Source organism: Coenobita brevimanus, chromosome 60 (genome assembly GCF_032717465.1).
Source record: "Coenobita brevimanus isolate Jiangsu-jjx chromosome 60, ASM3271746v2, whole genome shotgun sequence".
In the NCBI taxonomy this organism is placed as follows: domain Eukaryota; kingdom Metazoa; phylum Arthropoda; class Malacostraca; order Decapoda; family Coenobitidae; genus Coenobita; species Coenobita brevimanus.
In genome coordinates, this window is record NC_137013.1 from 29,890,501 (window position 1) to 29,912,945 (window position 22,445).

Below are 22,445 nucleotides of genomic sequence, written 5' to 3' on the forward strand. Positions count from 1 at the left end.
GCACTCTGTGCTTGCAACTGTTCTTTGATTTCTTTCTGTCCTTCATTTTGTGCCTGTAACTGTTCTTTGAGTTCTTTCTGTCCTTCATTCTGTGCTGTAGTTGTACACTTTGTGCTCATAGTTGTACATTTTGTGCTTGTAATAGCTTCATAATGGACTGGATGATGGTCAATTTTTTTTAAAGTGAAATATATATTTGTGTATAAATGTGTTGAATTATCCTATGATATAGTTACTATGACAAAGCAAAGTAAAAATTGGAGATATAAGCCTTCAAAGTTGCACAAAAAGAGGCTGATGTGGCAGCACGAGCCTTGAGTGGCTGTGACGTCTGAAACCCACCATGCCAGGAGACAAAACAAGACTGATCCCCAGGGAAGTTGTGTGATTGTGTTCTGCTGAGCTTTGCTTCGTGAGCAAATAACCACCATTGGTGCTTTGCTCCACTGTGGAAGTATACAAGTAGAATCATACAAGAAAGATTCTTCACTGTTCCAAGAGACATGTCCAGGAGGCTGTGGTGGCAAGCAGTGCGCCGTAAGTATTCCATCACAACGGGCAACTCCTACTGCTTTCAAGCAGTGCAAGGAAATACCGAATTGGCACTTTTAAAAGGAAAATATTGTAATTTTTTTCACCATACAGGTTCATGCACACCTAATTAGCTGAAATCCGGTCAAATATTTGTGCTTAACATGACTTTAAAAAAAAAAAAAAAAAAAAAAAAAAAAAAAAAAATCAGGCTTCAGAGCTAGAACATGCTAAAGTTGGCGGATATTTACCCTTCAGATCAACACGCATTGACAGACTCCCATTTTGCATAAATATTGATTTAAAGCATAAATTAAAGTATTTGCTCTATAAATCAATACAGTATTTACACCAAAAGGAAATCTGTCAAGGCGAGTTGTCAACCTAGAGGTGAAACACTTACACTAACTGTAAGAAATTTTTATCTGAATTCTGAATTATTATTAATAGTCAAATTAAACATAAATTTTTGACCGGATTTCTGATAATTTGGTGTGTATGAACCTACCATACATGATGATAAAAATTATAATAGCCTAACATATACAGCTTAACCTGACCCAAAAGTCACCTGTCAAGCAAAATCAACCCTAACTTTGGCTTAAGCCATTGGTAGGGATGTGAAAATCTTATTCTCCAGATCAGACTGGCTGTAACAAAAAAGATGCTCCAACATCACCAGAACATAAGATCAAGAAATCAGATAACCAAATAGTGTACTCCGCAGAGCTCTAGCTGTCCAAGGTCAGGCCTATGTAAGAGGAAAAACTCTGAAATATTTTGGTCTCTGTGACATCTTCCCTATGTATTACTGCCTAATTCCGGGGCTATGTGCCCCTGGAGTCAGGACCTAGCAATAATTATAATAATTCAGTTCATACATCATTTCATTACGACTTTATCAAATCTAATCTCAGTGCTACTGATTTGTCCTACAGGTACCTGATTGTCGCAAAGTTCACTGTCACTACCAGTCTCTTTGAAACCAACAAAACTCTTCACTAAAGCACAAACACAGCATACTTCATCTTAAGTGAGCTATCACACTAAGTCTTACATACCAAGCTTGATAACAACAGCTGAGTATCACAGAAATCTTACCTGTACTGGAGCATGATTCCCAGACATTGTTGTGAGTGGTGGTCAGCTGTGATCCTGGTATGGGTTGTGATGTCACTGTGAGGGTGCATGTTTCGCACGAGGTACGATAATCTCCAAATATGATTTACCGTACTATATTTTTCATGAATATTAAATCAGAGAAAAAAGAATGATATTCTGATGATTATGAGAGACCATTCTATTACTTTATGTAACTTGTACACGTCCATCAACCAGTCCATTGCAGCCAGCGATGCCTCCTCTTGCCTAGCTTGGCCTCTTGTCTTTTTTTTTTTTTTTTATTATTATATTTTTTATATGCAATGAAGAAGGAACCAAAGGCCAGGTGCCTGCAAACTGTTCCTTCCAAGAATAAAACAAAAACAACACAAGAGAGACCCAAATTCAAGATCCGTTCATTTAGAGACGCCTATAGTCCTTCCAAAATATCCAGATCGTTTAGGCGTTGTCCCTCACGGGAGTTCCCCTACGTGCAACGTTGCCACAGTTTCTACTGGGCCAATTATTGGATTAGCGACAAGTGTTAACCCTCACTCCCAGCTCACTACCCCCCTCTCTCTCTCTCTGCATATAAAATCAACATTTTATGGAGATTAATTTCTATAAAGTCCATACGGTTATATGATTTATTAGAATTTGAGGAAAAGCCTCCTGACTTTGTCTGTCTGTCTGTCTGTCTCTCTCTCTGTTACTTCACTCACGTTGGTGGCCATCGCTGTTCGAGCAACAGTTTCTGAGGGATCAATTATAGGTCCTCTGTTTGCCTTCTCTTCTAAAAAATACTTATTTAAGCAGTAAATAAGTTCTTTTTCATGACTGTGGAGCAGACGAGGGCGTGTAGTGGGGTAGGAGCTCATCTTTGATGGCGGTCAGAGAGGGAGTGACCTGCAGATTGACAACTGACCTACCCTCACTGACTCACCTACAAGCGTGACAGAATTGGAAAGCAACGTTACGAAGTGTTGAGGTACTTATAAAAAGTCATTGTATTATTAAAAACAATAGGCATTTTCTTACACTATACACTCAACCCCCTGCTATCGTGCCTAATTGGTCACAGCAAACGCGCGTGATAGCTGAATATGTGATAGCTGAACTGAACAATCAATGGGAAAATTTCTAATTGGTTTTTCGGTGGCCCATTTTTCTAACTTTTAACCACTTTATGCCTACGATTTCCTGCCAATCTCTCCTCCAACATGAAATAAAGCATTATTATATTAATAATAACAGTATAATGAATAAATGAACAACATAAAAGGCCATCAAACTTTTATAAGGATTAAGGCTTGGGTGGTTTGATGGGTTCCGGGGCTTGGGAGTGGCTTAATTGCCGCCAGATCTCTTGAGCTGTCTCCATGATTTCTTAGTGTCCACAGCTAAAGGGGGTATCACATGGTACATTGTATCAGGAACGGCTGAGGAAGATTTAAGTGGAACAAAACTTGCACGCTATCACACACATTCCTCCTCGTACTGTTGCCAGAGCCCCTCTCAGTTGTAAACACATGATTACTTTATCAACATCACAGTTTTCTCGGCATAGGAAGTATGAACTCTTTATAAGGGTTTCAAAACAACTGATATTTATTCTAAAATACAGTATTAATAAGTATACTGTGTTAGGCTAAATTTCAATGCTGTAGTACGATATATTCTTTCGAGTCGAATGGGTTTTGTTCACACTGTTTTGCCCGTCGTATCCTCAGCAGGAATCCGTTCAGATGCATTCCAAATGCCCATGGTATCGTCGGCAATTTTACCACATTATCGTTCCAATTAACCATCGTATCCTTGGCAAACCTCGTATGAAGTGCTGTGTGACTAAGTTTAGCTTAGCCTGTATTCAAACTCGACGCGTGATAGCGGTCTTGGGGTGCGTGATAGCATGTATGGTTGTGCATTTGATGTGTGCGTGATAGCAGATAAACGTGATAGATGAAAGCGCGATAGCAGGGGGTTGAGTGTATAACCTTATGAGAGAATTATAGACATATATACAGTAAATAAATTTCATTTAGAAGTAGTAAATAGCTGACATGAGACAGAGAGGTGTTTTGGTACAGATTCGGCAGCATCGCGCGAAGGGGAACTCCCGTGAGGGACAATGCCCAAACGATCTGGATATTTTGGAAGGACTATAGACACACTGCGGTTGAAAGACTGGAGATCATAGGAAGTAGGAAATACTGTACAGACGGAGGGAGACAGTTTCAGAGTTGACCTGTTGTATAAATGAAGGACTGGAAGTAATGGTTAACTCTTGCATTAGAGAGTTGGACTGAAAAGGGATGAGAGAGTTTGTTGCTAGACGGGTGCTACGTACCTGTCGTAGAGGTGGAGAGAGGGATGCAAGCAGACAGTTCTGAGGAGCTGTGACCACTGATGTAGTGATAAAAAAAGAGATAAAGATGCAACAGTGCGGCGAAGAAACAGAGGTTGAAGGATGCCAGTAAGAGGAGAGTTAATGAGACAAAAAGCCTTTGACTCCATCCTACTGAGCAGAGCTACTGTATATGTGTAGAGCCTTCCCACACATGAGGGTTGTACTTTACACAGGGGCGGATAACACCCGCGTATAAAGTCAATGATTGTGCAGGGGTAAAGATGGTATGCAGTCGGCTTAGCACCTAATTTCTTGGGAGCAGATTTTACAAGAGATATAATATGATCTTTCCAAGATAAATCCCGAGAGAATGAAACCCCAAGTATGATAAGTCAACAACTGTGCAGGGGTAAAGAAGGTATGCAGTTGGTTTAGCACAACTAATCTCCTGAGAGCAGATTTTACAAGAGATGTAATATGACCTTTCCAAGATAAATCCTAAGAGAATGAAACCCCAAGTATGATTAAGGATGATACTGGACTGAGCTGGATATTATTAAACATTAGTCGGTACTCCTGTGGAAAATTTTATCGGGTTGATAGGTGTAAGAACTAAGTCTTTGATGTAAAACAACAAGATTACTTTTACCCCAGTCAGATATATGAGGCAAGTCAGACATTAGGTGTGCCATAGCCTCATCCTTTGTGTGTTGAAGTAACTGCTGAGATGGATGTTGCAGGAACTGAATGGAAAGGAGAAGGGTGGAATCATCAACATATGAGTGGATAAGATTAGATGTACAGTACAGCTTAGAAGCTCACTGATGAATAAAAGGAAGAGAGCCGGTGATAGGACAGAACCCCGTGCAACACCACTATTGATAGATCTAGGAGAAGAACGATGGCTGTCTACAACAGCAGCTAAAGAACTACCAGAAAGGATAGTAGATGTGAAGGCACAGACAGAAGGATAGAAACCATAAGAAGGCAGTTTCGAAATTAAAGATTTCTGCCAGACTCGACTGAAAGCGTTTGAGATGTCAAGTGCAATGGCAAAGCTTTTGCCAAAGTCCCGAATGGAGGAGGACCAGGAGTTTGAAAGGTAGGTTAGAAGATCACCAGCGGAGTGTCCCTGACAAAACTCATACTGACAATCAGAAAGAAGGTTGTGACAGTAAAGATGCGTTAAAATTTTTCTGTTAAGAACAGACTCGAAAACTTTTGAGACACAGGATGTTAAAGCAACTGGGCAAGAGTTAGAGGGTTGGGAATGGTCACCCTTCTATGGGACTGGCTGAATGAGAGCAAACTTCCAGAAAGGAAAGGTACAAGTTGATAGACAAAGGTGAAAGAGTTTACCTAGGCATAGTGTAAGCACAGAAGCACAGTTCTTGAGAACAACAGGTAAAACTCCATCAGACCCATATGTCTTGTTAGTACAGTAAAAGTCCAATTCTTCGGCATCCAATTCTCCGGCAAATCTGACATTTCGGCAGTTTTGAGAAATAGTCCCATTTACGAAAATCTCTGATCGTTCGGCAGATTTTCCGATTTTTTTCGTCAGTCTTGAAATTCTCCATGAGTCCTTAGAGCCTGTTGCAGGACCCTCTACTGCTGGGGACTTCTTCCAGCAGTAGCAGAGTCCATTCAACCCCTTCTATTGTACATATGTAAATAAGGAACCTACTATAAGTTTAGGTAAGTGCATGTGAACTTGTAGGCCTACTGTACCATTACATTTATATACAGTATGTTCACTAATTTCTTTATTTTTCATATTCATGTATAGTACTGTATTCATTACAGTATTGTACAGTATCAAACAGTATACAGTACTCTCTCCAAGCATATTTGTAATGATATGAATAGTGATGATAGTGTTCACCGAAACATATAAGGTATTGAGTGGGTAGGGTTTTTGATAATTCGGCAATTTTGATTTTTCGGCACTTGCCTGGTCCCATAGATGCCGAAAAATCAGACTTCTACTGTATTGAGGCCAGTGATGGCAGAAAATACATCTGTTGAAGAAATTCTAATGTCAGCCATGAGGAAGTCAGAGGGGGGAAGTGATGGAGGAACAGCACCGGAATTGTCAAACATGGAATTGGAGGAGAAAATTTAAGCGAAGAGATCCACTTTACCAGCAGAAGAAATCGCTACAGAGCCATCAAACTAGAGAAGAGGAGGGAAGGATGATGAGGTAATGTTGTTAGAAAGGTTTCTGGCAAGGTGTGAAAAGGAGCAGCATGAATTCGAGTTGGATAGTTGGGAGCATTTAGTACAGATGAAATTTTTACCAGAGCAAAGAACAGACTTAGCACGATTCCATGCAGAAACATAAAAAAGATGTGATTCAAGGGTGAGTCAGCTCCAGTACCTTTTATAGGCCTTCTCCTTGTTGCAGACAGCATTAGAACAAGCATAATTAAACCATGACTTTTTTGCATTAGTCAAAGGATATGAGAAACGAATATATGCTTCCATGCCCAAGAGAATAACCTTCGTAATGTGCATGGCACACTCAGATAGCTCCTGGCCATGGAAGTAATAATCATTCCAGGGAAAAACAAAGAAGTACTGCCTGAGGGCCTCTCAATCAGCAGCTCCAAAGTGCCATAACCGACATTTCTTTGGAGAGCCCACAGGCCGTACTTGAGTGACAGGACAGGTTAAGGTAATAAGGCTGTGATCGGAGGAGCCCAACAGAGAAGAAAGATTAACAGTGAAGGCAGAGGGATTAGTTGTTACGAGGAGGTCAAGTATGTTGGAACTCTCTCCAGGGTGGTCAGGGATACGGTTAAGGTGCTGTACAATCTGCACTAGGTCATTAAGGATAGAAAAGATGTAGGTTTGTTTACCAGGTGGATCAGTGAAAGGAGAGGAGAGCCAAAGGTGGTGGTGAACAATGAAATCTCCTAGAATGGAGATGTCAAAGAATGGAGAAATGGATAGGATGTGTACCACTGTAGAAGATAGTTGAACAATTTTTCATAGTCAGTAGAATTAGGGGATAAGTAAACAGCACAGATATATTTAGTCCGAGAATGACAGGAAAGCTGAAGCCAGAAAGTAGAGAATTCAGAAGAATCAAGTTCAGGAACACAAGAGCACGATAAGCCATTAAGTACAAATACACAACAGCAACCTTTGGCTTTGAAATAAGTATAGAGAAAGTAGGAGGATAGAGCAAAGGGTCTGCTATCAGTTGCCTCAGACAGCTGAGTCTCAGTTAAGAAGAGAAGGTGAGGTTGAGAGGAGGTAAGATGGTGCTCAACAGAGGGAAAGTCTGAGGAATGGCCATGAATATTGCAAAAATGAAGAAGAAGTGAGTCAGACAGTGGTTCCAAGCAGCTTGCTGTGTCGTCACCGGGAGAGGAGCAGATGCTGGGGGCATTTATGTCCCCCCCCCCCAAAGGACTCAGAGGCTTGGTTATTACATGCCTTTTTTTGTTTTAATTTTGAAACTGAAGTGTAGTGTGTAATGTGCATGTAGTCTGGTGGTGACAGTTAAAGAAACTTGTACTGGAGAGCATGCTGGCCTACCCCCTATATTACTGAAACACTGAAAATGCTCAACAAAGGTGGATGGTCAGAATGAAACGGGAGCTCCAGCTCTCCCTGTCATCAGCTTTCCAACTGCCTTGGGAGTACTGCCCTGTTTGACTGGTGCTACAGTCTACTCTTACTGTGCACCTTCTGCCTCCATGTCGAAGGTTTGACTTACTGCAACACTTTTATAATGAGCCACACTCCTGACACCACTGTTACACCCCCGTCCCACACTGCCACAGGCTCCAACGGCATAGTTCAGTATAGGGAGGATGTTGCCCAGCGAGTAGTTCTTCCTATGGTCAGCCTTTTGGTGTGCAACAATGAGATCAGCTCAGGCATTGTAAATAAACTCTGGCTTCCCAAGTTCACTGTCTTTATTTACCAAGTAATTACACTTAATGCTTGCCAACTTCACTACACTGTTTTCACAAGTACTGGAGCTATACAATCTGCACTGACACTGAACTAAACTCAAAATGAACTGAAACTCCTCTAGTCCCTTCCTCAACCTTATATAAGCTCCCTATATACTAGAATGATCTACTGTATTACATTCTCGGAAAAGCAACAGTTGCCAACTTGGAGACATCCAAAATATCCAGTGTTTTCTTACACTACGTACTCTAACACTTTAAGTTATTTAGCATACAAACTAAGATAAAACTGCATAATTTAACAAACAATCACATAAACAAAACATTATGGAAAAAAAAAAGAAAAATTTAATGCAAAACTTTACAAACTACCTCCACTCACAACTAGCCAGCTAACAGGCAACTCTGATATGTAACCGAACTATGAGAATTACCGTTATTGAGAACCTTACAGTACTACCTAACTAGCAAATCCCGCTTCTCAACACTGAATTCTTTCATCACAAATACATACCATATAACCTAAAATTAAAAAAAGACATTCCAAGTATTGAGTATACCTTAGCATAAATAATAGGCTACTGGCAATGTCTACAGACCATACACAGGTATAAAAAGGATATGGACATGTTTTTCAATCTTCAAACAAAAATTTAATGAAATATCACAATATACAATTACATTTTATCTAATTCCTTCCATGCTAACTCTTTAAGTTAGGTGAATGTCAGATTAGTTTATTCTGCTTGAAGAGGCTGATGGGATTAGAGAATCTATTAACTGTAACTTCTTGAAGATGTTTTGGTAAAACATGATGACACTGAAGCAGCAGTTCGAGTTGTTTTCTATATGGCCACCATTCTTAAGGAAAAAATTTTTGTACTAGATACATCACAAATTTTCAATATTTGATTTTTTACAAAAAAAATATTGGGAGAACAAAAAATATATATATACAGTAACCCCTTTAAGACCCGGATGCCCAAGTCCCGGCCATTATGGGCTTGGATCTTTGGACACACACACACACAAAAAAAAAAGACGTGTTCATCCCTACTTTAAATGTGCCACATGGTGATGAACAGCTGTGTTTTGGCACACAGTTTCTCCGATAATTATTAGAGCGCCCCTGCATTCTCCCCAGTTCCCACCTACCTATCGTTGTGACTGCAAGCTCGTTGCCATGGCTGCCCACATGCTCGTTTTTATGAATAAACAGTGAATAACCTGCAATACCTTGCCACTAGACCACAAGGGAATTTACAGTGTTGTGCAGTGTCTTCCTTTCCTTCATTCCTTCCTTGTCCTTCTGCATACGGGTAACTTTACACTCCCTCTTCTGTCTTTCTTTCTTTCATTCTTTCCTCTTCCTTTTGCCTGTGGGTGACTCTAAACTGAGTGACATGCCAAATGGTTTCCTGTACACCAGGAAACCATTTACTATGCTGGGTGGTAACCATATAACCAAATTTTGGCACCTGGTGGTTTAGTGGGTGATTATTGCGCTCCAATCGGATTGAGCTGGTGAAGGTTTATATCCAAGGGGTGGTTGGGGTTGATTGCTCATGTAGTGCCAGTCAGGGATCAGTGAGGCTGGTCACTCTCATCTTAAATGTCAGGACCAACTGCCTTGCCCCGGACTCCTACACTCCTCATGGGGCAATGTAGGATTGGATGATGGATGGATGGATGGATGGATGCAGTGTTAAGAAATTAGAATTCAGAGTGCGAAGGATTAAGTGCTGGGTGCAACACTAGCGTGTTGCAATTGGCATGGTGCAAGTAAGAACAGAATGTGCAGCGTTAAACAATTATAATTGACAGTGCAAAGGATTAAGTGCAGCACAACAGTGGATTACTGTATGTGCTTCAAGTGCACCTTCACCACTCTCAGAGCCATAGAGGAGGCGGGTTAATCTTCGTGACGGCCACGGACGTGTTGTAAATACCCTGTACACTGCTAAATATTTTCCATACTCACTTCTAATTTCTCATTCTCTGGTTCCTTTTCATTTATTTCATGGTTTCTGTCCCTTATTTGTGTGCACAGGGTCTTAAATAGGTGTCGCGCATGTCCGATAGGGAGTTATTTAGGTGGCTTTCAAAGTTAGGTTGGGTAGGGGTCACTAAGTACTTGTCCAGGGCCATTTCTCCCAAGTCCCGGACAAAACCAAGTCCCGGATGTTGCATTGGCTTTATTACGTCAGATCTTGGAGGGATTACCGTACCTACTTTGCGATATTAGCTACTGAAAGCTGCCCAAATGCCGCTGACAACATGTTTACTGTCAATCCCACTGATTGGATATGACGTTAACACACCAAACTCGAATACAGTAATCCCCGTACTATCTGGACGCCCACTTTCTGGACATCCCCACCTACCGGATATTGTGGGCCTGGACCTTCGGAACCCAAAAATGGCCAAAAAAAGAGAAAAATCCCCCCAAAATCCGAATTTTTCCCACCCGTAATTTGAAATTGCCGCACGGCGCCGAACAGCTGTTACACCACAGACCCTCCCCCCCTCCTTCCTCCCCCCTCCCCCCTCCCCTGTCAGGGTTGCCATTTGGTATTTTTCATTACCAAATGTGGGACAATTTGGTCATGAAAAATTCGTTTGGTAATGAATTAGAGTAATGCATTACCAAACGGATTTTTCACATGTATGAGGACACACAGGATGGAGATGGTGGATTGTTTGCTCTCTCTGATTAATCTGTTAACGTACATAGTGTGAAAATAACCAACATGCTGTTAATTATACAAAGAGTGATTACATGTTTTCCACTTGTATATATAACTAGTGAAGAATAAATGCTAGCATTATGAATTTGGTAATGAAAAGTTAAATTTGGTAATGAAAATTGAGGAGTTTGGTAATGTGGCCGTTGCGATCTGGCAACTCTGTTTCCCCCTCACACACCAACACCAAAACTGTTATTGCTTAACTTCGATCGCGAGTGGTAGCATGTAATGGGAGCCACACATGCTCATTTTTTTGTGAATAAACAGTGAATAAAATTGCAATACCTCGCCACTAGACCACACGGGAATTTACAAACTGTGGAGTGCAAATGGCGGTTGGAAGTGGACTGTTGCAATTCACAATGTGCAGTGTTAAACAGTTATAACTCACAGTGCAAAGAATTACTGTAAGTGCAGCACAACACTGGATTACTGTATGTGCTTCAAGAGCATTTTCACCCCTGCCAAAACCTTACAAAAGGCAGCCACAAACGTGCTGTAATTACCCTGGATGAGGTACAGTCACTTCTAATTCCTCATTCTTTGGTTCCTTTTCATTTATTTCAAGCTTTATGTTCATTATTGGTATGAATAGGGTCTTAAATAGGTTTAAATATGTACTATGCATGTCCAGTAGGGAGTTATTTAGGTGGCTTTCAAAATTAGGCTGGGTTAGGGTCCATAAGTACCAGTCTAGGAGCCAGGGACTTGTTGTAAGTACCCAGAATGTTTAATATTGTATAAACTCACCTCTAAAACCTCATTTTGTGGTTCTTTTGCATTTATTTCAGTCTTTTATGTCCCTTATTGGTGTGATTTGGGTCTTAAATAGATGCTATGCATGTCCAGAGGGAGTTGTATTGGTGTTTTTCTGAGTTAGGGTCCATAAGTACAAGTCCAGGAGGCTAGGTTCCACTATCCGGACAGGACCACTTTCCGGACATGCCTTTGGCTCTATTACGTCGGATAGTGGAGGGATTACTGCATATGTAATTTAAAAACCATAAATAGCAGTAGAAGCCCAACTGGAGGAACTGATACTTAACTAGGGGGCTTCATCCCCCAGATCCCCAAATGACTATAACCTATCTCATCCCATGCAAATTAAAATTTGCACTGGGTCAAACTTCCACCAAAACAGTTATTGTGCATTAAGAGCACTCCGTAATCATGATATGACCATGTGATGGTGAAAGTTGGCACGATCATAAAGCATATCTTTATATCACACAGGAGACATCCATTAAAATATGAAACTGGTTAGCAAAACTGTGATTGGTGATTAAATTCACTCACTTCATATTCTGTAAAGTCTAAAATACACACAGTATGAAGTACAATAATGGAACCTCCTATTTAAAAACATTTTTAAAAAGCCCACTATATAGTAAAACCTCGCTATAACAGACTACAGTAAGCCCCCTCGTTTGGTGAATTTCAACTTGGCGAAACTCACTTTTGACCACCGAATGCGCGCTTGGCGATTTGAATTCAAATTTGGTGGTCCCCTGGCGGCCGCACGTTGAACAATATCAAGAAAAATTGAAAATGTTAAAGCAGGCAAAAATAACAAAGTTTTTTTTTAGAGAATCTGGACAGACAACGCAATATCCGAGACGTCATTGCCACCATTCCCGTAGACGATGATAACTGTGAAATCATTGATAACCCCCCCCCCACTCGATGTGCCACAAGAACAGCCCCAAAAGCAGCCACAAGAACAGTCGCAACCTCCCCAGCCATCCCAACCTCCCCAGCCACCCCAACCTCCCCAGCCAAGCTTCACTGCCCTCTTTAAGCTGGATGCTGACTTTTCTGGCTTCGATGAAGTGGATGATCAAGCGAGACAAATGGTTGCTAAGGGGGTTATGGGGGAGGAGGGGGAGAGTGATGAGGAAAGTGGTGGTAGCAACTAAGCTGCCCCCACTGCCACTCCGACGTCCCCAGCCAAGCAAGCCTATCTTCACTCTATTTACGGTTAGTTACAACCTTTATATCATGTCTTATTAGCTTTATTTATTGTTTATTGGTCTGTTTTCTACATGTGTATTAATATGTGAAGGCAAAAGATTTTATTTCAGCTCGAAAGATGGTGTTTTAGGGGTCAAAAAGGGGATTTTGGCAATGACCAAAGACTGATTGAGGCACTTTATAGGCAATTTATATGGTAAAAAGAACTCGCGTTTGGCGAAATTCGAATTTGGCGGTAGTTTCGCCAGACTAATTGGATCGCCAAACGCGGGGGTTTACTGTAATTGGGGCTCCTTCTGGCTTTATCGGACTTTTTCCGTTGTATACCAGTAAGAAGTTTGTACGTAGCTCCTCGATTCCAATAAAAGCGAATTCCAGTCTACTGAACTCCATTACATCGAGGTTTTACTGTATAAGCAAATAAAAAAATACAGGTAACACACCTTATACCAACAAGACATTGGGAACTGCCACGTCACTGTCTTAAATACTGTAAACATCCTTAGCTTTTATCATTCTTTTTCTGTGCCTGCCCTCCTCTCTTCCTATTTCTCCTATCTTTCCTGTCAGGTGGCTTTACACTGAGTGACAAGCCAAATGGTTTCCTGTAAGCCAAGAAACCATTTACAACGCTGGGTGGTAACCATATAACCAAACCATACGTGCTCCCTTCATGTCAACAAGTGGGTTGGAGGAGGGTTGGTGCCCCTCCCTGTAAAACAACTAACTCAGTGTCAAATGGCCACCCTTTGCAGGAGTATGGTGTTTGGCAACAGACAGATACATAAATAGATGTTTTTTAACTTAACTGTACCCCAATTATTATTTGAAAATTCTGTCTACATTAAGTAAATAGTGCCGTAGCTGCTGAGATACCCTTCTTAACCTCTAATGACTGCATTTTTCTGAAGCTATGTACCACCTCAGCTGCAATTCTAAGTTGATTTTTCATCTTTTACCAAGGTAAAATTTTTTCTTAATTGATTTCAAGAGCTTAAATTTACACACCTGAAAAAGCCAATCTCAGTCCGCCAGGCCTAATGGTTACCGCACAACTGCCCATCAAAGATTATAAAAGTTCCTCCTTGCGGTAAGAGAGAAAACAGGAAAATATTGGTAAAGCCTAATTTTTGCTCAAGAACCTTACTAAAATCAATTAAATCAATGTAACTATGCTTCTACTGATGAAACTAGGTGTAGGAGTCAGCATGTTGAAAAAAAAAAAAAAAAAAAAAATGGAATGGGAAATATACTGCGAACTAGAGATGTACCAAAGTATCAGTATCGATGTCAGTATTGGTGGTATCGGCCCATTTTTAGAGTATTGGTATCGGAATCGGTATCGGGTGATTTTCTGCCGATACTACTGATACTTGAAAGGAATTTAGCATATCACTCACTGGAAGTTATTTTGTTAAACAGAATTTGGGTTTTTTATAGGGATGAAAAATAATTTATTCGTAATATCCAATTATTTAGCATCATACTGAGTACATGGTGCATAGTAATCCTGTACTGTACATTCTTTGGTAATGAACCACATCTGCCACCATGGACATGTACAGACAGGTTAGTAGCCTCACATCAGCAGCTCAGGGCCCTGCCACAGCCCTCAGACAGCAGGCACCACCCTCCATCACTGGTATGGGTATCGGTCCAATTTTGTGGTATCGGTAATGGTATCGGTCAAAATTTTGGTATCGCTACATCTCTATTGTGAACAAAACCTAAATGTTACTAAAGTTCAGAAAACATTTCAGACGATGGAAAAATAAAACCTATGGAAAATTAAAAATACGTCTTCCTATGAGGAAAAGCAAAGAGGGAAAAAGAAAACCAATTTGCACATGAAATGAGCTGATGAGTCCTCCAGGCTTCTGTTTGCCAGTCTGAATGCATGTGTACCTGATTGACTAACTCAGCCAGTCCATCAGTGGGACCAAAGCAAGGACTTATGTCAGGTAAAAGATGCCATCATTTAACTCCAAGTTACCAATGACGGAAAAAACAGGAGGGAAGTTGACAGAGGATTTCGTAGATATGGTTACAGAGGATGAGTCACAGCTGCAAGATCTCCTCCAAGTGGTGGAACAGAACAGGAAAGACCTTCATGACTTCAAAAAGTAATAACTCAATAAGATGGCATAGAGACACTCAGTAGTGAATGATCAAATTCAGCAAAAACCTAATTTTCACCAAAGAACCTTACCAATATACTGCAAATGAAATCAATGTACAATATGTTTCTACTAATGAAACTGGGTGCAGGAGTCAGCATTTAAAAAAAAAAAAAAAAAAAAAAAAAAAAAAAAAAAAAGGTGAAAGCAGACACAAGCTGCTCATGGCAGGGAAATTGCTGAGTCATATTTGAGACAAAAGACTGGGAGGAAGGAAGGTGGAGGTGGGGTGTCTCATCCCCCCCTCGTCCCCATCGATGGGGATGAAACACACCTCCAATGCAGGGGAGGTGGTGGTGGTGGGGGGTATTACGGCAGTAAGAAACACACACACAAAGCAATCATAGCAGGGAAACTGTCATGTCATCTGATATAAAGGGATGGTGGAGGGAGGTGGACGAAGGGGGGGGGGGGCTCAAGGGGATGAGCCGGCATGAGACACCCACTTATTCGATGCAGATGTGGTATTTGTGAATAGTTTGGGAGGAGAGGACAGAACGGTCTGTGTCCAATCAGCCTGAGGTAGGTGAAGTGGCTGAGGAGGGGATCCCCCCACAGACCTGGTGAGGGGTCAGGATCTTCCTTCCCATCACCTTATCTCCTAGTTCTGATTGGGTAGGAATCATTCATGTCATAAAAGGGGCTGGCTTAGTGTTCAGCAGGTTTTGACACACCTACAATCGTCAGTCATAGGACTCTACATGGCAAACTGATGATCGTCCATCATAGGACTCTACATGGCAAACTGATGATTGTCAGTCATAGTATTCTAGGTGTTAATAATGACTAGATGTAAATTTATTCATTCTTTACCAAACAGGCATGGTCTTTCCATATTTTCTATTGAATCTTTCAAAGGTTACTTATTTTTCCTGGCTTACCACTTCAGTCAATTTATGGTATCGGTCCCACAATGATTTTTTCATCCAACCTGGGTGTTTCCAATGGATTGTGGTGTGATTCGTTCGAATTTGACCTTCATTTCTATTGGAAATCAACAGTTTCTGAGATGTGACCTATTTTTTTTCATCACAGAAACTACCAGTTTTTGACAGAATATTAAGTAAAAATCATCAATAATCACACCAAAAACCACTGGAAACACCCATGTTGGATGTCGTTTCAATACTGAAGCCCTGGAAAGAGGGCAGGGTTTGAAATAAGTAAAATAATCCTAACCTAACCTAACCTGACCTAACCAACCTTACCTAACATAACCTAATCAACCTAGCCTAACCTAACCTAACCTTACCTAATCTAACCTAACCTAACCAACTAAAGCTAACCTCACCAACCTACCCTAACCAAAACCCCCTATAAGGTCTAACCTACCTTACTGTGGAGATGGTGGGTCAGACTCCTCCCTCTCCTCATACACTGGGCAAATCCTCCTCCGGTCTGACTGTTGGGGGTTGAGACAAGCAGCCTCGATGAAGAAACGATGGAAGCGTTCCTCTCCGAAGTTCTTGATAAAGAGGTAACGGGCAATGTACTGTCTGAAATATTCCCCCTTAATACCTGCGCACACCCAATACACAGGAGAGACATGGCTGAACTGACTTTCGAATCTGGCAGAGTGCAGGAAACTTTGCTCACTGGCGGAATGAAGTTAAATGTGATTGGTTGATGAAGAGGGAGGGATTGCTGTGATTGGCTTTCGTAAGTCACGTGATTCCAACGGTGTCAAGTCAGTGTAAAATATCATAATATGCATATATAACGGTTTAAAATGTATATAAAAAACTGACAACAATGTAAGAGGGACTGCTGCCTCTGCTGTTGGTAAACATGGCTGCACGACGGCACGGTTCAGGCTCTGACTGTGTTGATGGAAAAAATCAGTAATCTCATAAACCGTTCATTTCCGAGAGCAACGTCACATCCTGGTGAGTACAGCACAATGAGGTGCATAGGCTGATAGGTAGGATAAGTTCGAGTTTTCGGTGGGACTGATACTGTAGTTTGACCACCACTTCTAATGAGGATTTTTATAAACTTACCTCTGAAAGCTATAAATGAGGATTTAGAATGCATAAATACTCTGCTGACAACTACCAGCAACTGGCCATATTTTACATCGCTAACATGCATTTTTGTTTGAAAGCAAGCTGTCAAATGCAAGTCTGGTTAAGTTAGATTAGATTTGGCTAAATCATCAAGTTCCCCATAGCTTTGACATAGAATACACCGATGCATCTAGTCCAAGCAATGGTTGGTAAACAATGCGGCCAGTTGGAGAGATCGTTGGTAAACACTGTTGGGGGAGACGTGGAAACGTCCTTAAATAGCCTACCCAAAAATTGGTACTGTACTTTCTTTTTTTCCAATCACTTCTTGCAGTCACAATTCCAGAATTGACTATCTGTAGAGGAATTGGAAAATGTGAGTACGTTTATTTGGGTAGTGTAATGAGTAAGGTTTGGAGGGTGAAATGCTTGAAAGGGTGCAGCAGGGAAGAAAGGTTGCTGGTTCTTTGAAAGCAGTGATAAGAAACAGGGAAGTGAGAATGGAAGTGAAAAAGTTACTACATGACAGTATTGTGATACCAACTCTAACGTATGGAAGTGAAGCTTGGACGTTGTTGGAAGGACACAAGTCAAGAGTGAGAGCAGTGGAAATGAGTTATTTAAGAGGAGCCTGTGGAGTCACATGGAGAGACTGGCTGACGAATGAGGATATAAAGGAGCGTTGTGGTGTGGATGTGGATGTGATAGGAAGCGTTATGAGGAACACACTGAGGTGGTTTGGCCATGTGGAGAGGATGGAGGGTGAAAGACTGATGAAGAGAGTGTATGTGAGTGAGGTGGAGGGGGGATGAGGGAGGCAGAGGCCAAGGATGAGATGGAGGGATGGGGTGGAGAGGTATATGAGAGAGGGGCGTGTGACTTTGGAGCAGGGCAGTGAAATGGCGGGGGACAGGGCGACATGGAGGCAAATTGTTTGTGGCCACCCCAAATGGGATTGAAGCATCTGGCAATAGATAGACAGACTATCTGTGTACCAAAATTAGCTACTTACCTTGAGACTGTGAATTTGTTATATATAGGTGGAATCACCGTGCCCATTTGGTAAAGACTTACCGTAAATTTTGATGGCTCACCTTTTGATGTCACAAGGTGCATTCTTCTTGACAGCAGACAAACTCTCCTCCACTTCGTCAAGCAGATCATCGATATCATCTGCCATCCTCCTGTTGACAGGTCATACAAATGTTGTTTTATTTTTCAATTTGATCTGGCTGCCACGGTGCCACCTACTTTATTCATGCTAGAAAAGGAAGTCTAATCGTGAAGGGGTCAGTGAAGTGTATTTCTAACCCATTCAGTTTAAAGTGTCTCCTGAGCTAAATAAAATCATCTGGAGACGTCACTGTAACTAAGTGGCATCGGCAAGGCCCATTATTAGTATCACAGAATTAACTGGCTTTGGTATTAAACAAATATCACTGTACTTAGTTTACATCTCTCTACCGTTAATTATGCCGGTCAAAACGTGCACCATACTTACAAAGTCAAAATTAAACTTCGGTCATGTCTTTCTAGTACAATTTTGCAGGACTGAAAAGTAACACCATTTGTTTACAAACTCCGGAATGCCAAACGACAAGCACTGGCAACGACGAGGACAACTCGCCGTGTGGACGATTCCCCGTCAAGACAATTCCCATCCTGAACGATTCCCCGTCATTCTATAAATACAGTATTATTATGATGAGTAGGGATGGAGGTTTGGAGGGTGAAGTGCTTGAAAGGGTACAGCAGGGAAGATATTTTGCTGGTTCTTTGAAAGCAGTGATAAGAAACAGGGAAGTGAGCATGGAAGTGAAAAGTTACTACATGACAGTATTGTGATACCAACTCTATCGTATGGAAGTGAAGCTTGGACATTGTTGGAAGGACACAAGTCAAGAGTGAGAGCAGTGGAAATGAGTTATTTAAGAGGAGCCTGTGGAGTCACATGGAGAGACAGGCTGACGAATGAGGATATAAAGGAACGTTGTGGTGTGGATGTGGATGTGATAGGAAGCGTTATGAGGAACACACTGAGGTGGTTTGGCCATGTGGAGAGGATGGAGGGTGAAAGACTGACGAAGAGAGTGTATGTGAGTGAGGTGGAGGGGGCAAGAGGGAGGGGGAGGCCGAGGATGAGATGGAGGGATGGGGTGGAGAGGTATATGAGAGAGGGGCGTGTGAGGTGGGAGCAGGGCAGTGAAATGGCGGGGGACAGGACGACGTGGAGGCGATTTGTTTGTGGCCACCCCAAACGGGATTGAGGAGTCTGGCAATAGATAGATAGATATTATTAATGAATACTATGATAATTAATTTTGAAATGCACGTGCGGCGGGGTGAACCCGACACCATAACCCCAGGAGGAGAGAGTGAGAAGGTGATACCCAAATCACTAGGAGACGACGGAGGGGCTCATCAACGACATATGTCCCTCGTGACTCCGCGCAGCCAGACCATCTGTCAGTGTACACTACTCTTCAACAGAGAGAACGCTCACCAGAATTGGGGTGGGACTTGCACTGACAAGCTCCCAAGCACACCCTCGGATGCAGTCCCTTGGATCGGCCTCCTATTTGTATGAGGACTCAGGAGGAGCCTCTAGGGTTGCTATCCCCCTACCTCGACCGATGGAGGGCATGTTGCACCAGAGCTGTGGCGTAAGCCGCGAGAGTACGTCCGACTTCGTCCTCTCGATGTTGCAGGTACAGCACCTTCCCCGACGGAAGGAGGGCACGCTCCACCGGAGCTGTGGCCTAAGCTGCGAGAGTACGTCCAACCTCGTCCTCCCGACATCGCAGGTGTAGAACCTTCCCTGGGGAAGGAGGGCACACTCCACCGGAGCTGTGGTGAAAGCTGAGACAGTACTCCTGACCTCTTCCTTCCGACGTCTCAAGGGCAGGAAACTCTAGCCCTACTCCTAAGGCAGGAGCGCAGACTCCGCAGGAGCCGCGACTACCACCGGGACGGCCCCACAGGCATACAGGTGCCTGTTCCCAGTCGCCAGGATCGGCGGTGTCTGGGAGATCATATGTAGGCCCCTGCCTTGAAATTCCAGTATCGCCAGCTCCACCCGGGTACATAGTGATGTAGTGTCATAGTGATCTACGGGCCGAGGTACAGTGAACACTCTATCCAACAGTGACGGCACATCTCGTAAGACCATGCCTAGGCCTAGTGTAAAATATTAACGCTACCCAGGGAAATCAGACAACCACCACCACCACCGGCCTAGGAAATCTAAACTCCCCCATGCACCAACATAAGTGTCTAACTCAAGTGTCGTTCACCCTAACCAATCTGGTCCTGTACAGTATCCTGCGTGATACTATTATTCCATATCTGCAGCCCAAGAATTATAATTGTCCAGTTTACTTGTATTTGTGACATCTGCTCGTTCCTGTGTAAGATTTAGTAATTCACATGTAAGGTGCTGCCTTGAGTTTTTGTGTCCTGCCTCTCTCTTATTTGTCTAAGCTCCGGTCAGGAAAAAGAACCCAGCTATTCACTAGGTGCTATGGTGACGGAAGGCCGACCCTAAAACACCTAGCATTACACTAAGGCATAGATATTGTGTGTTAGTATCGCACAGGATACTACTAAGGACAAGATCGGGTAAGGTGAATAGCACTTAGGGCAGTGAAGCTAAACACTGCTATTTGGGAAAGTCTAGGTTCTGTATACTGGTGGAGTTTGTGGCACTATTTTCACTGCTGGTAGGCGGTTTGTCTGTCTTGTCGCTAACTATTGCTCTTGCACTGGGTCCCCCATACGATCTTAATGTGAGGCGGAGTCACTATATGGTAGCGTGTTCACTTGAGACAGACTCTTATTTCACTGCCTTGACGTATTCACTGTTTTACTGTTATCTTACTTATTCCACCTCTCTGTTATATTATTACTGATGCTTTTCTCACAGACCTTCCATATTCTGATAACTCACTGTTCTGCCCTTACTTCACTATGTCACGGACACTGTGCTTTCACTGTCACTCACTTTCGGGACTGGGCATACTGGCGGTCAGGTACAAGGGCAGCGGGAATGACTCAGTCTCTCTACTGATGGGGCTGAGTTCCGCCATGGACCTCTGTATTCAGGGGCCACGGGATCACGCGTAGGGGCCTTCTCTCTCGTCCAGGGCTGCAGGTGGCGAAGGGTCCCGCACTTTCAGGGCTTGGGGAGGGAGTCTGGCTTTCAGGCCTGGGGCAGAACAGGTGCCTGAACCTCTTGCTTAGGCCCTGACGGAGGACGAAGATCTCCGGTGTCAGGGTGAAGGGATGTCCCACCCAGGGATCCTGGGGGCGGTCTGGAGGTTCCAGGGGCTGCAGTGTCCGGCAGTTGGGGATGCTGTCAGGAGTGGGCTGCGGCATCAGCCTCCGCTGGGGTCTGTCAGGTGGGTCCTCTCAGGAACCGGCTGTAATGAGAAGAGCCCGGTGGTAGATACAGGGCCCCTCCAATACTCCTCCAGGCTGGGGTCTCCCTCAGGGTCGTAGGTTTGTGGGCAGGAATCAGCACCTGACAGAGGAGCGGCTACCTGTCGTCTCCTGCTGTAGAGCCCGGCTACTGGCCATGGCCTTCTAGGGGTGCGGCTACCAGCCGTTGCTAAGGCCCAGCTACTGGCCATGGCCTGGGGGAGGGAGCAGTTACAGGCTGACTCAAGGGCACCTTTGGAGTGGCTACCAACTGTCTCCTTGTTATCTCCGGAGTGGCTGCAGGCCATCTCCTGTAGGAGGGTCGGCGGCTACCGGCCGTCTCATTTAGGGCACCTTCAGAGCAGCTTCTGGCTGTCTCCTGATGATGGCATGAGCAGCTACCAGCCGTCTGCTCATTACCTCCAGAGCGGCTGCAGGCCGTCTCCTGTAGGAGGGTTGAGTGGCTACTGGCCGTCTCAGGGGTGCTGACTGGAGCTATAGTGATAGCTTCACCCTGTGGTTGTTGGTGGTCAGCTCGCCCGGAAGGTAGTCTTGCTTTCCTGCTATGGTGGCGGCAGGCGAGCTTCGGGTCATAGAGGCACGCGGTCCAGGTGGACTTATGTCCCTGTTGCCCGGAGCCCAGTTGCACTGTATATGCTCCTCTGTGGGCTCCTGGGGGTATTGGATTGCCCTCGGTGATACTATACTGCATTTTAGTTGGCAGTCTACTTCATTTGTCTGTCACGTTATTAATTATTACTATGGCACCGGGAGCCTCTGATTGATCTCAGCGTGAGGCTATGTCACTATGATGGTACTGCGTTCACTCAGACAGACACCTTACTCACTGCCCGGCCGTGTTCACTGTCTCACAGTCTATCTATCTATTCCACCTTTCTTTTACATTAACACTGGCAGCTGCTTATTTCTGACTTCCCATATTCTAATTATTCACTATTCTGCCCATGCTTTACTGTATCACTTCACTGTGCTTTCACTGTCACTCACTATCGGGACTGGGTGTGGTGGCAGTCAGGTACAAGGGCAGCGGGAACAACTCAGCCTGACAACTGACGGGGCTGAGCTCCACCAGGGGCCTCAGTCGGGGTCGACCAGGCAAGGCCTCGCAGGGACAGGCTATAGTGAGAAGAGCCCGGTGGTGGTCACTCGACCTCTCCAGTAGTCCTCCAGGCTGGGGCCTCCCTCTGGGTCATAGTCTC

At 43.4% G+C, this 22,445-nt stretch overlaps 1 protein-coding gene across 1 annotated transcript in view; it reads right to left on the reverse strand.

Moving 5' to 3' along the window:
• Positions 1-17,989, reverse strand: part of LOC145403347 (cilia- and flagella-associated protein 418-like) — a 37,731-nt gene extending 19,742 nt beyond the window's left edge. The window contains exon 1 of the mRNA XM_080275136.1: positions 17,904-17,989. Coding sequence (XP_080131262.1) covers positions 17,904-17,989 — 86 coding nt within the window. The remainder of the gene's footprint in view (positions 1-17,903) is intronic.
• Between the last annotated feature and the right edge of the window lie 4,456 nt (positions 17,990-22,445).